Source organism: Martes martes (assembly GCF_963455335.1).
Source record: "Martes martes genome assembly, chromosome: 9".
Lineage (NCBI taxonomy): Eukaryota > Metazoa > Chordata > Mammalia > Carnivora > Mustelidae > Martes > Martes martes.
In genome coordinates, this window is record NC_137896.1 from 813,614 (window position 1) to 828,256 (window position 14,643).

General features: G+C 65.0%; 1 protein-coding gene across 1 annotated transcript; it reads right to left on the reverse strand.

The window, feature by feature from the left end:
- Positions 1–2,544: 2,544 nt before the first annotated feature.
- BIRC7 (baculoviral IAP repeat containing 7) lies at positions 2,545–5,830 on the reverse strand (the record flags this gene model as incomplete). Its single annotated transcript, XM_080814718.1, is given in 8 exon segments — positions 2,545–2,591; positions 2,594–2,729; positions 2,900–2,975; positions 3,222–3,426; positions 4,208–4,280; positions 4,357–4,438; positions 4,724–4,823; positions 5,464–5,830. Coding segments are annotated over 8 exon segments (1,086 nt in total).
- Positions 5,831–14,643: the final 8,813 nt, after the last annotated feature.

Below are 14,643 nucleotides of genomic sequence, written 5' to 3' on the forward strand. Positions count from 1 at the left end.
GCGCCTCCCCTTCCCCCCATCCCACCGAGGCCCTCGGACACAATCCTGCCCTTGAGGCAACTTCTGTGGCCATCCCCTAGGGTCCCCCGCCCCCTCGGCAGCCACACCCTTTCCACCCTACAGGTGAAGGCCCATCTCAGCCAAGGGCCAGCAGGGGTGGCAGGTGTCCCATCTCTGTGACAGGAGAGCCCTCGCTCAGGCCACCCAGCCCGGGCAGAGGACGAGAGCGGACTGCCCCGGGCATGCGGGGCTCTGGAGGGTTTCGCCAGGCTGGGAGGGCCTTGAGGCTCTCCCTCCAGCCACTGGAGCCTGGGTGGCCAGGACCTAGGGTGGCCCCTCACCCCACACCCCCAGTTTCGTGGCCCAAACCCTGCTGTCTGCAGACGCAAGGCTGGGGTCCCAGAAGCCCCACCCGGCCCGAGGCCAGGAAGCCCTCTGCTGCTGGGACGTTGTGCCTTTTGCATTTGGGGCTCTCCAAGGCAGAGGGGGCAGCTCCTGCTGACGGCTGACTGCCCCAGCCTTCCTGCCCCGGTGCCAAGGGCTGCCGCTCAGGGCTCTCTGAGCTCTGCCCACCCCCCCCCTTGCCCCCACAGGCCTGCGTAAGTGAGAAGCACCGGTCCCTTCTGCGTGTGACCTCCAGCCCCAGGGACCACTGAAGACCGCGGGGAGACTCCCCTGGCTTCCCTTCTGCCTCCGGGGCCAAGTGACCAGACACCAGCCAGGCCATCGGGGCCAGGGCTAACCTGGGGATGGCTACAACTTCAGAAGAATTTATAATTTCATTTTTCTGGGAAAAAAAAAAAAGGGAGAGAAGACACAGAAGACTGCAGCAGCCCCGGGATCTCTGTCACCCACGCCCACAGCTGGCCTGGGGCTGCCGTCTGATGAGCCCTCCCTGGGTGCCTACACCAGCCCCGCTGCACCATCACTCCCGCCCCCCGGCAAGGTTTCATGCCTTGCGGCTGGGGGAGGGGTGGCTGCAAGGACTCTGAGACAGGAAAGTGTGACCCCACCACGAAGGTCGGTGTAAACCCACAGTGACCCCCACCACTACTCTGAGCAGCCGGGTTCCTGGTTAAACACGGCATACCCAGGCTGCTGTGAGCTGTGAGCTGTGAGCTGTCACCCAGGCAAAGTCCCCACGCGTCCCGGGGGCTGCTGATGGAGCCCTGGGGGGGCGACAGGGTGTGGCCAGGAGCAGTGGCCTCCTCTGTCCAAGAGTAGGGCCCTTCCTTGTCCTTGGCCAGTGGTGCTGTTCAGAGAAGGGGTTTAAGTCCTGGTCCTACAGCATCCCCAAAGTGCCCCCACGTAGAAAGTAGAAAGGACACTGCCCCGCAGACCTCCTTCCTCAAGAGGCAGGATTTGGTGGACATTTACAAGCTCAGTCTCAGAAGTGACCTGAGGCTTTAGAAGTCATCACAACGCTGAGAAGAACAGAATGAGGAAGAGGAGAGGGGACGGAAGGGGCCCCGCGGGGCACGAGGAGGCATGGGGGGGGACGTGCCGGGAGATGTCTGGCCGCCGCCCTGCTGGTGAGCGGGTGGGGCGGGGTCGGCACATCTGGAACAGAGGCTGCTGAGGGCAGTCCAGGGAAAACCCACCACTTGACTGTGAATCTCCAAAAGCGCCCGAGCATCAGAAAACCCAGCTTTAGACCCACCCCCTTCGCCACGCCGTCTGCAGCTCCCTTTCACCCTGGTCTGCGGCTGGGGCTGGGGACGGCCCGTTCTGGTTGCCAGCTCAGCCGACCTCAGCAGGCCTGCCCTGTGGCCCGAGGGATAGGCGGAGATGGGCAGGGCGCCCGCGTGGCAGCCAGCACCTGAAGCACCGGGAGAGGAGGAAGGGCGGACGGGCTATGCCCTGTTGGCTTGTCCACGGACCAGGGACACCTCAGCCTGCTGGCCCTCCCTCCCCAGCCACTGGAGCCTCCGCAGGTGCTCGGAGAGGTGGGGGAGGGGCACAGAATCCCTTGACAACCAGGAGGCCACGCTTTCTGCCGGCTGTAAAAATCAAAGGTTCACACTCCCCTCCCACACCTGTCACGCACTCCCGCCTGTCCTTGGCGGCCAGGTTGCTGTCTCTGGCCAGGCCCCTCCTCACAGCAGTGCACCGCCAGAGCTTCTTCCCCTGGGCCTGGCTGCGGCCCACACACCCAGCTGGACAGGCGGCCTCATCCCCCCGATCACTGGGGAAATCGAGGCAGAGCTGGGCCTGGCTGGTACGGTTGAGGTGCCCCAGCAGAGCGGTGGTGGCCAGCCAGGGTTCTGTGTTGAGGAGGACCCAAGGCAAGGATCTGAGTGTCAGGGGAAGGTAGTGGGCTGATCCCTGCCAGGGCCGGGGAGCTGGGTGAAATCAGACGTGCTCCCTCCGGCCGTCCCGCCACGCTGGCCTGCCCTGGAGTTAAGATCGCGTGAGATAAGGTGCGCCGGGGGTTCACCGTCCAGGCCCGTCCAGACATCTCTGAGGCCCACACGGGGAAGGACGTGCCCAAGGTGGGCCAGGCTGGGCTCTGCCCGTGGGCAGCACCGTGGCCACTCACCTGGCCTAGGACAGGAAGGTGCGCACGCAGCTGCGGATGGGGGCCCTACAGAGGGGCACAGCTGCAGGGCTGGTGCGCACTCGGCACAGACAAGGTGGCCGCAGGGCACGAAGACGGTGCCCACGGCGCGGTCCAGGCAGACTTTGCAGGTCCGCTCCTCCTGCAGGCGCCGCAGCCGCTCTCCCGGCTCCTGGGGTTTGAGAACCCAGCGGTGCCCTCTGGGCCTGGGCTCCCCCCATGCCCCGGAGGACCCCGTGTCCACCCCAGACCTCTGCCATCTGTCCTGGGCTAATGGAGGAGGGCCCCCTTCCGCAGGAGGCAGGGGAGCTGGCCCTGCCCCCAGGTGGGCCCCACCCTCACCTGGCTCCCTGGCACCTTCTGACTGGACCTCTCTTCTGGGCATAGGCGTGGGCATAGGGCATAGTGTGGACAGGAGCTGTAGGTGGTGAGGAACGGAACAGAGGCTCCCCAGGGGACGTGGAACCCCACCCAGAAGCTCTGGCAGGGGCCACCCGGCCCACAGCTCTCCTCCTGCCCCTCCCATGGCATGCCGTGAACCCCAGCGCCCACGCCACCGGGTCGTGTCCCTGCAGAGCCGGCACGGTGGCCGTGGGAGCATGTACCCGGCCCTGGGGGCTGCGCCCAGAGGGATGAGCAGGGAGAGGCTGGGGCGGGGACGTACCTCTGGCCCCCTGGCCCCTGGCCCCCGTCGTCTTCCTGGAGCAGGTCTGCCACCAGCCAGGATGCGGAGAGGTCAGCCGGCCGTGCCCAGCCGTACTTCTGCCGCAGCAGGTTCCGCACACGGCCCGGCCCAAAACCCATGAGCAGCACGGCCGGCACCGCTGGGCACTGGCGCCGTGCGGACCACTCCTGGCTGTCCCTGGCACCTGCAAGAAAGGGAGAGGGGCACTGGACAGAGGAGAGGAAGGCTGGGACCGGGGGGCGGTGCTCAGGGTCGTGGGAGAGAGGCGGCGGCCTGCTACTGTGGCTGGTCCCCAGGGGCCTTTGAGGCCATCGCGGCTGCCTCGTCGATGTTCCAGGGAGGGACGTTCCCCGTGATTCAGACGCACCATGACACGGAAAAGACCGTCAAAGCTCATTGCCGAGGCCACTGGGGACAGAACCCCGCCAGGGGCTGGGTGCTGCTCCCAGAGCATCATGTAGCCCAGTTCAGTTCCCGACAGTTGGCACCGTCCCCGTCTCAGGGCTTGGGGCGATGAGGCTCAGAGGGGGCAAGTCACTTGCAATGGACTTAGAAGAGCTGGGGTCTGAGCCCCGGAGCCCCTCGGGCCTCACCCTACAGTTCTGGGCTCGGTGTAGACAGCAGCCCCTGCCCCCTGTGGGCTCACGACTATAGCCACCGTGGGGGGCAGGGGGGCACCTGGTACACCTGCATCTCCTTTCCATGCTCCCAGTGCCGGCCCTGGGGTTGGCGATGCCCACGGTGGGTTGCTCAGTGGTAGCAGGGGACTGCTTCCTCTCCCCTGCAGCCCCAGACACAGTGCCCCCGCACGCAGCCCCCTGCCCCCAGAGTGAGCCCAGGTAGCCCCCTCACAGCTGGCCGGGCAGCCTCACTCTCCTTGCACTGATCGCCTCCACCACGGGGCGGCCACGGGGCGGGCCGCAGGCGCCTGGGGAGCAGAGCGAGGGGCGGGCACCATGGCTCACCTGAGGGGATGGCAGGGGTCCCGTCTTCTGGCTCTTCCGATCGGTCCTGAAAGGAGCCAGAGAACATCTGTGCCTAGAGTAGACAGAGCATTTGGGGGGGAGGGGCCGAGGGAACCCCCCCACAAGTCCCAAGGAGAGGCAGGACTCACCCAGGAGCCGAGCGGGTGGCAACGGGCCTCCTGCATGCTGCAGGCAAAGTCCCGTCCCCTCGTCTGGAGCAGGAATTCACACCTGGAGGAAGCGGGTTGGGAGGCCCCGTGGCGCGGCTTGGGCTGCAGGAGAGCCCCTCTAGCCAGCCTTGTGCCCCCACAGGGCCCTGCAGCGGGCAGCTGGGGATCACGGAGGGTGAGGCTCTTGCTGGAAGGCTGTTTTGGAGACAACGGAGCGTCAGGGAAGGAACAGCAAACATGCCGTCCTCAGACGCCCCCATCCCCAGAATGCGGCACCCCCGCCCCCGCCCCTGGAAGGAGAAGCTGGCCCATGCCCAGCCCTAGGAGCGGCCTGCAGGGTCCACACCTGGGGAACCACTTGGCATGCTCTGTCCAGGGGTCGTCCCCTTGCTTCCAGCTCTGCAGACCCCCACAGCAGAAGAAGCACCTCCCTTTGTCTTGCTGGCCTAGGCGGGGCACGGATGCTGGCCCTGCCCACCCCCGATCTCTTGGTACCCACCCGCTCGGCCAGGTGTGCCCCCAGGGCTGTGGGGGCTCCCAGGTGGCCTTCCCTTATGTGCCAAGGGCTATCTGGGGTCGCTCATGAGCCCTGGGGGCACCCAGTGTCTCTGCCCTCTCTTTGCCCTTATTCTTGGATTTCATATGCACCCCACTTTCTCAGAGACGAAGTGGGGATAGTAGTGCCTGGGCAGTGGTGCAGACTTTCATCCAGGGGAATGAAATGTCTGCAGGCAGACAGTTAGGGGCAGGGGGCACAGCCTGCTTGGATGTCCCAGCGACAGAGAGGAGAGTGTGCCAGGTGCCTCCTGTCTCTGCCCCGGCAGCCCTCACCCTGGGGATCCACGGGGTCCACAGGTTGGGGGTGCTACAGGCCTGACCCTGGACCCCACGGCCCCGTGGACGCCCCACACGCTTTCCAGCCCAACTCTCCCTTTGCACCGGCCACCCAAGGGGAGACTTCGAGGCAGGGGACAGGTGCGGAAAGGCCGAGGGACCCTGCCCCTCTGTGTCGGGCTCAGCCCCGCCCTGCTATGGGGGGAGGGTCTCCAGGCCCACAGGGTCCCCAATGGCGCCCCCAGAACTCACTGGTGTAGAAGAAGCCTGCAGCAGCCAGCCGCTCAGGCCTCACCACGGCGGTCAGTGGCCAGTCGCAGGAGGAGGCCAGCTGCAGCTCCTCGGAGCCCGTCCTGGGGAAGGCCGGTCTTGCTGCTGGGGTAGCCCTGGCCCCCTCCTCCTCCTCCTCCTGCCCTGAGAGGGGGCGCGGCTGGCCCAGGATCTGCCCATCTATGGGGTCCTGCCCCCCCCAGGCCCTCCCCCCAGCGGTGCCCTGGCCCACAGTATGGCCACACAGAGAGAGGGGTCCACCGTGCCCCTGTGTGGGACCGCTGCCAGCTGCCCAGCAGCTTGGCTCTGGGCCCCAGCACCAGCACTTGGCCCTGTCCTCCGGCCCCATAGCACAAATCCCAGCCCTGACCAGTTCTGCGGTGGCGATGGGGCTCACGGAAGCCAGTCCTGGAATGTGCCCAGCCAGCCTGCCTCAGGGCTCCTGACCCCTAGGCCCTGCCTGGGGAGAGCAGTGGCCTTTGCCTACAACAGCTGGGTGATGAGGGCGGGCCCAGTCCTGCCCCCTGGATGCACCAGGTCGGGGAGCGGCCAGGGGGCTGCTGCTTTCTGGAAGGGGACAGTGTGGCAGCTGGCATCACGCGCTCTTGGCAGCAGGAGTGTGTCACGGGGCTCCCAGGGGTAGGGGCCTTGCTCCGCTCCACAGGGGTGGGTGGTGACTCTCAGGACAGCGCGGGAGGGGCTGGAGCACGGACACCTCTCCCAAGGCCACAGAGGGCTACTGCTGGCTCCAGGACCTGGGGGAGGAGGGGGGCTGGGAGAAGGGGGAGGCGATGCTGTGGGTCAGCTCCGAGTTCCTGGGCCAGATGCCAGTGCCAGCCTTTGAAGGTGGAAGGTTCCAGGGGCTCTGAACTACGCAGTCAGTGCTCCCCCAGAGGGGAGGGCACCCCCCTCTCTCAGGGATGACACCGGGCTCCCAGGGACAGGGTTGTCTAGTGATGGGCTGGCCCCTGGAGCAGTTCCCCTGGACATTCTGCTCTGAACCCTGGAGCAGAGGGGGAACAAGACATTCACTTGGCCGGCCAAGAGCAGGAGGTCTCAGTAGGTCAGTGGACAGCTCTAGCCCTTAAACCATGAGGATCGGGGACAACCGGGCTTGTGTCCTTCCCGAGGCACTGCAGAGGGGCTGGCCTGAGCTCACCTCTGTCACCTCCCTCAGCCTCAGTGTCCAGGTGGGACTAGGCTGGAGAGTGAAGCCACACAGTGCGGGCTCAGTTTTGCCATTGGAATTGCAGCCCTGGAGGCCATGTGACCCAGACACTAGGGACCTCTGGGGAAGGGTCGCAGTTCCGAACACCTGCACCTGTTGTGTCAGACCCGCCCTGCTGCTTGGGTGACCCGACCGGCCGTCCCACTGCCCTCCCTGGTGCCCCCTGCTCTGCCTCAGGACCAGCCCACCTCCCTGGGCCTGCCTGGGGCACGTCTGCCTGGCTAGGTATGCATGGGGTGCTCCCACCGCTGGCCAGGGGTCCCAGGTAACCTGCGCTTACCCCAGGCCCAGATCAAAGCCACCGGCCACGTGGGGCAGGCTTCCCTCAAACCTGGTCATGGCCACACGGTCTCCACCAACCAGCTCAAGCCCCGGGGTCCCAGTGACCCGAAGCGCAACAGTTGGGGGACACGGGGTGGGGGCTGCTCCCAGGGAAGCTGGAGCTCCTGGGTGGGCAGAACAGGCTCTGATGTGGAAAGGATGCAGAGAACGCCTGGACGGGGTGTGGCAGCTGCGGCCCTGGTCTCCCCCACTCCCGCTGCCCCCACTGCCCCTGCCTAGGAGCCCAAACCTACTCCCTGCTTCCTGGGGCAAACCTGACTCCTCCGCCCCCTCAGGCCCTAAACCCTTTCTCATCCCTAACACGCTTTTCGCGGCGGCTCCCATCTCCCGTCAGCTCACGGGGCTGCAGCCCTTTAAAACAAGTTTGTGACGAAACAAGTGAGGAACCAGGCTCCGTACGGTCATTGCTGACGTTGGGAGGGGGCAGGGGGGCTGACAATGAAGGGGCAGGGGGCTGACCGTGGGGGGGAGGAGGGCTGATGGGGGCAGGGGGCTGACAGTGGGCAGTGGGGGCAGGAAGGCTACCCTGCCCTAGGGCTGGCAGCAAAGCCGTTGCAGGGCGCCAGGCAGGGTGGGCCACAGCGCAGCAAGGGTCACAGAAGACCTGGGAGAAGTGGAGGCGTCTGAGGTCTAACTCAGGTTGGACCTGGCGGGGCACCTGCCGCAGCGGCCCTCCCTCCCCTTTGGCGCCACAGACCACAGACCCAGCCGAAGGAGCCCGCACTCCTCCACCCGCGCCTCACGTGCCGGGGGAGGGGGCTGCTGCCTCGCCTTCCAGGAAAGCCGTCGCCGTCCTGGCTATATCAGCTACTCCGCCCGGATGCTGCCAGGGTCCCAGAGAGGCCCTGAAACCTGCTCCTGTCAGAGGCCCAGAGCCGCCGGGGTCCCTGCAGGGATGCCCAGTGGAGTGTGCGGCTGTGAAAGCGGGCGGCGGCTAGCGGGGTGGCTGCGACCCTGCCCCACCCCTCTGGGCTCCCAGGGCCGGGGTGGCCTGGTGGGCGATGGGGGCAGGGATGGGCACTGGACCCCAGATGGAACCTCTCAACATGTTGGTCTCAGGACGTCGGGTCCTTGCCCCCTCCACACTCCACTGTCCGGGACGCAGAAGGACCCTTCCCTCTGGCCCGCCTGTCCCAGGGTGGGAGCTTTCCTCAGGGGTCGGCCCTCTGCCCCTGGTCCACCCTGACCCTCAGATGGACAGGGAGGTGGGGACCAAGCCTCCAGGCTACTTTTCTCATGGTGAGGGGAGCCCTGCAGCCCCTAGGCTGGCTTGCATGCTCTGGGGACGGGGGACAGGACGGGCTCGGGGGGGCCCTCCCCGTTGGCCCCGGGCGGCGGAGGCGGCTTCCCCTGGGGGCCCCTCTGACTCTACTCTTGGGGCAGGCGAGGTAGAAGCAGAATCTCTCAAGCCTGGACGTCCCAAACACGCCTAGTTTCGCTAATTACGAGGTGGAGGGAGGAAGCGGCTCAGAGAGGGGGCTTTGCTGCCTGAGCCGAGGGGCACTTCCTCTCCACACCCAGGGGCAGATGTCCCACAAGCTCCGCCAGCGCAGGCCTGTCTGTGCAGAACCGCGGGCACGGGCAGACCCTCCCCGGCGCTGGGCGCGCGGCAGCCTCCGTACCGCCTCCCTGGGCCTCTGAGGGTGGGCGGGGAAGCCGGGCAGCCCAGACGGCCGAGGAGGGAGGAGGAGGCCTGGCGGAGGGAGGAAGAGGCCCGGCGTCCCCGGCCTGGCTCCTCTGCACCCGTGTTAGGGATTCCTGGAACAAAGAGCTGCCGTGAGCGGCTTACGTAATGAAAGAGAGGCCTGGAGGTAAAAATAGCAGTCACATGTTATTCTGGAAATATTGAGAATGCTGAAAATACAAAGAGTGAAAGTCACTGTCTGAACGCATTTGGTGGTGCTACCGGGTCAGTTTCTGGGTCCGACCTTGCCCTGAAGCCATGCAAGGTGTCTCCAGGAGGGGATGGTGCACAGTTTCTGTGGTTTCAGACGGAGCAACTCAACAGCCTCCAGGCAGACGCAGGAGCCCCGCCCTTGACCCCCAGACGTGCTCCGCCTCCCCGTTACCTGCCCCCATTTCTCAGTTAACTGTCCGGTTTCAAACACGAATGGGTATCTGTCCATGCCTCCGACAGCTGACCGCCTAGACCTCGGGGGTGCCGTATCTCTACTGTGAAGTCCTCCCAGGTAAAACGATGCCAGGTGGGAGACCGGGCGAGACAGCCGCAGGTCACCCCAGTCATCACCGACGGGGTCAGAAGACAACCCAGGACCCACGCAATGTGCTCCTGGGGAGCAGACGAGACTCCTGTCCTGCCTGAGAGGTTCGGAGACAGGTGGGTTTGGAGGGTTATATCCCTGGACTGAGGCCTTCTCCCCACCGGCGAGCAGGGCTGGGCTGTCAGGGGGGAGAGGGGCCAGCACCCCAACCACAGTTCCCGCCTCCCCCAAGCCCATACCCACCTGAGAATGTTCTTGCTTGCAAGCTGTGGGACATGCTGTCCACGCAAGAACTGGTCTTCCCTGGAGATGACTGGGGCCAGGACGCCTGGGCAGCTGCATCGGCCTACTGGACACCTTCCCCTGGAGTGAGGCTTCTGAGGCTGGGCAAAGGAGGCCAGTCCACACAAGGGAGGGGGAGGGCAGCTGAGTCCCTGGCACTTGGGCCTCCGGGAGGCTCAGCAGGGCTGAGCTTGCTGCCCGGGCCTGGAAGCATCCCAGGAGCCCCTGTGAGACAGGGCAGGAGGCCTGCTCTCTGTGCGCCCCCTCTCCTGGCTGAGAGAAGGGCTCAGAGCTTTCCACACGGGGGTCTGGAAGCCCGGCTGCCCCAGGAGCTCCCCTGCTGTGGCCCCAGAGCCCGGACTCCAGGTGACCACACAGGGCACTGGGCAAGCGCAGGGCAGGCCTGTAGAGGCTTTGGAGGGGACGGGAACAGGCTCGGGAAGCGGGGGCAGGGCCACTGGTGCTGGGACCCCCGCCCCCGCGTCCACGCTCCATCCAAGAGCCCACGTTGGGTCCAGCTGCTGGCGACGTGGGACTGTCCTCGCAGCTGCCGCCAGCAGCAAGCACGTGCAGCCTCGAGGCCACCGGCACAATCTAACCGAGCCGGGACAGCTGCGGACGGGCCGAGGCGAACAGCGTGGGAGGGCGAGAACCTCAGCCGAGAAGGTCCTCAGAGCCTAGAAGGGTGCCTGGCCACGGAGCCATGAGGGCCTGTGAAAGGAAGGTGGCCGGGGAAGGCGGCCAGGGGTGGGGTGGGAGGGAAGAGAAGGAGGCAGGTTGGATCTCACTGAAGGTGCTTCAGTGTCCGCTCCTCCTTCTTCCCCTGCATTTTACCTTGAGTTCTCCAGGGCAGGCCCTGGGGTAGAAGTGCTGTTTGGGGTCGCTGCAGGAAGCAGAAGGAGGGAGTGGGAAGTCACTGATACTGGGGGGTGCTGCGGAGGGGTCACTGCCACGGCAGCCCTGCGAGGGGCGGCACACCTGGCATGTGGCACATGGGCTGTGGGGTGAGGGGGCTGGAGGGAGCCGCGGGCAGAGCCGCCAGAGGCCAGTACGTGGCCTGTGGGAAAGGCAAGCTTCTCCCGCCTGCTGAGGGTGAACGCGCGGGACCTCCACCGAGCTGAGGGCCCGGGGGACCCTACCCGACCTACAGCTTTGGGGTTGCCTGTGTGGCCCAGCCCGAGTGACCTCAGGCTCACTGAATCAGACTGTTTCCTGGCATGTCTGGGCCCAGGCCTGGGCAGGACAACCGGCCTCTCAGTGAGGACGGTTCAGTGCAGCCGAGTCGGGCTCCTTCCCGCCTCTCCCCCGAGCCCAGCTGCCCCTCAAAGCTGAGCCAGGAGGATGGGGGATAGACTGAAGGCGCCCAGCTTGAAGGGGAAGGAGGGTGACGAACAGCGGCCTTGTCCCACTACCTGCAAAGCCTGAGATGTCCCCTGGCCACATGTCCTCAGGCCAGCTCTGCTGTCTGCAACCACCTGGGCATCATCTCGAACCTTGAAAGATCCTGTGTCCGGGCCCAGATCCCAACCTAGGGACCGGGGCTATTAGGTTCAGCCTCAGGGAGGGCTGGATCAGGGAGCTCAACCCACCTTTGGGAGGGGCTCCTGGAAAAGAGCTGACAGGCTGTACCGGTACACAAGCCCCAAATTCCCCAACCCCATGAAGGCAGAGCTCAAGGGCTGAGCGGGTTATAGGGGTGCAAAACGTCTTCCTTTCGATCTCTCCCTCACTTTGGGTTTTCAGGCTCGCGAGGCAGCACTGCGTGGGGCAAGGCCTCTCACGGTCAGGTCAAGTGTAGATCCTGCAGATCGGTCATGACTCAGCTGAGCCCCAAGGTCCCCCAGAGTGAGCGTGAGGTTCAGGAGAGCCACAGGAGGGAGGACCAGGCCACCCAGGAGCCCCGGGCAGGCTTGGGAGAGGAGTTGAAGAGGGGGCTGAGTGTGCCTATCAGAGACTGGGAAGAGCACCCCAGGCAGAGGGGACAGTGTGGCTGAGGGGACTGTGGTTGGGGCTCATGGGACCTTGGAGCCAGCCAAGAGGGGCTAGTTGAGCAGCGTTTGGCTGGCGACGGTCGCCTGAGCTCCACAGACCCCTCCTTGGCGAGTTGAGGTCTGGCCCCGGGGGCCGCACGCCCTGTGTCATCGTTGTGGTCAGGACTCCCGGGCGCAGGGACAGAAACCCAAGCCTTCAGTGGAAGTGAAACCTCTCGGTTCTTGTGACAAAAGGCCCAGAGCTGGACAGCGTGCGGCTTGTCTGACAGGCCTGCTTCTCCCACTCTGGGCCCTGCCCTCGGCGTCCCCCAGCTTCCAGGCCAGCGTGACCACTGACAGCTCCTGTGGGCCTAGCTGAGCACCAGAGGAAGCGTCTCATCTCCAGACCCAGGCACTCTCTTGGGCTGGGGCTCCGACAGGGCCAGGCGAGGTGCCCAGGTCCAAACCATGGACCCCGGGGGGGGTCTCCCCGGAAGAAAAGCAGGACGCACCCTGCTCTTCCTTTCTGCCCCACCTGCCTCCCCCCCCAGGCACCCGGTCCAGCCCTCTTCCCTGGTTTTCTGGCCACTGGCTTCTGTGGTCCCCCCTCTTTGTCAGTCTTCATGGTGCCGGAGGACCTGTGACCCAGGCCTGCCCTCAGGGCATCCCACTGCTCTCAGTGGGGCTGGCTTGGCATTCACCATCTTGATGTTCTTAATACTTTTGTCTTTGAACTTGTGTTTTGTAAAGTGACATCCCGTGGGATGATGCGGCATGTGGGGGGGGAGCTTGGGGGTCTCCCTGATCCCCTTCCCCTAGGACAGATTCTCAGCTGCCCCCTCCACTGTCCTCTGCTGGGTGACTGATACGCCCCTCCCCCCAGCAGGGGTCTGCAGGGGCTCTGAGTCATAAGCGTGGGCTTGGGAATCCTGTGAAGGCCTGTGTTTCCCCTCCGAGCATCCCCTGCCCCAGGGAGCGTGACCTTAAGCAGCAAACAATAAATGCCAGGACAGGCCCTGGGACACGGCCGAGGGAAGAGAATGCCTCTTCCTGCCGTCTGAGCGAGCCAAGGCTCTCACCTGCCCAGAGCCAGCTGTGCTGGGCCCTCCTGGGCTGCCCCTGGCTGCCAGGTGAAGTGAGGTCCCCCTCACCCCACTCCCCCAGACTGAGCAGTGCAGGGTCCTTGGACACAGCTTACCTCATCTCATTGCCAACGTCAAGGTCACCTGACTTGGGACGACGGTGCAGAGCACCCCCACTCCCGCAGTCTCCTCGACCACCAGCAGGGGGCATCTGTATCTTGCCCCCACAGCTGTGAGACATCTGGGGAACCACCTGGCACCGTCTTTGGGGACCGAGGAAGCACTTTGCTGTTGGCAAAGTGGAGTTAAGATTCTAAAAGCTCAGCTCCTGGAAAAGCAGGGAAAGTTGCTGACCAGCAGAGGCTGGGGGAGGGGTGCGGCCAGGCCCTTTGGGGAAGTCACACAGAGGGGTTGGAGCCGAGGGTGCCTGCTGAGGACAGGACAGGCTGCGGGGTGCCAGAAACTGGTTAACGTCCGCCAGCTGGCCATGGATTCCCGGTGGGGCCCTGGTGAGCCCTCTAACTTCTGGGGGCTCAGCTGCTCCAGGCCCCCGAGCTGCTGGTGCCTCAGTGGTCTGCTAACTGTCATCGTGCACCCCCACGTGCCAGGCTGTCTACCCGCACTGCACACAGCAGTGGGTCCCGGCCTGGCCTGGCCACGGGGAGCTGCCCTTCCAGGGGGCACGCAGCTGCCCTTGTGTCCTGGTTCCAAGTCCTAGCCAACGAGCTATTGCCCCCGAGCCCCCATTCTGGACGGGGCCCCAGAGGCCCTCCAAGGCCAGACCAGCGGCCCCACCTGGCTGTCTCAGCTCTAATCGAAGGTGACCTGTTTACTCCCATCTGTCTCCCTTCTGGGTCACAGGGCAGCATCTGGCTGATCCTGTCCCTGTGCCTGGTCCCCGTACGCAGCAGGTGCTCAGTGCCGTAAGCAGAGCCGCTCTCCAGGCTGCGGCAATGATCCCCAGTCCCCTTGCCAGCTCCTCAGGGCGGAGACTGCTGCCTAACTCCCAGCACCCCACATAAGCAGGTGCTCAATTAACATTCATGGAATGAATGACCCAATGAAGTAATTAAAAAGACGAGGTTTCGAAACTGTAAAACGCTAGACTCACAGAAGGTAACAGAAGGTAACAGAAGGTAACAGAAGGTTATCTCTGGGGGGGGGGCACGTGTCTGGAGAACATGAGCAGGTCTTTTGGGGATGAAATGGCTCTACAGAAAGTTCCGCAGAGACGGGGGTTTCCAGAAGGAGACCCCTGCTCAGGAATACACTTGGAGTTTAGCTGAGGAGGTGACCAGAGAGCGAGATGCTGGTGTGGGTGCTTTCATTACCCACTGGGTGGACAGGTGTCCTCGTTTGCAGGCCCCCCAAGGCCAGTTGTTGGGTGAGCTATGGCCAACACCCAGGGGAGAGGTGCCTCCAGCCAGGTGGTCACGGGCACTCAGGGCCACAGCCCTTAGGCCCCACCCCCCAGCTTGGATGAATCCTCGCAGCCTCTTTTGGGAGCCATCTGCTGCGTCCGACACAGCCAGTCCCCCCGGGCTGGGCTGCTCACGGCAGCCTGAGCATGAACAGCCCAGGGACGACCTTGGGAGGGACGAGGGGAGCGGTGGGCGGTCCCCGACAGTGGCAGTGAGATGCAGCGCTGTGTGCGGGGGGACAAACCGACAGACCCACGTGCACGTGTGCCGTCAGGGTGGTGGGCTAGGGAGGGGGACTGCATGTGTCTCCCACCTGGCCTTCAAGTACCAAGATAATGTTTCACCTTACCACGAGCTGCCCATGGCCCAAGCGTAGCCAGGTCCCGCTGGACGCCGAGCCATCTGCAGGGCATCAATCACATCTTCCTCTTGCCCTTGTGAGCAGCCTGCCTTTCCCATCCTTAGGTCAGGCAGGGCCCAGGGAGACCCAGTGATGAGCAACGTGGCGCAGCGGACTCCCCCATGGCCCACCCACCTGCCGGCACCATCTCTACCTCCCCCTGCAGCCGCCAGAGATGTTGTCTGGTACCCCGCTGATCCTGTCTCTCCGGCGCT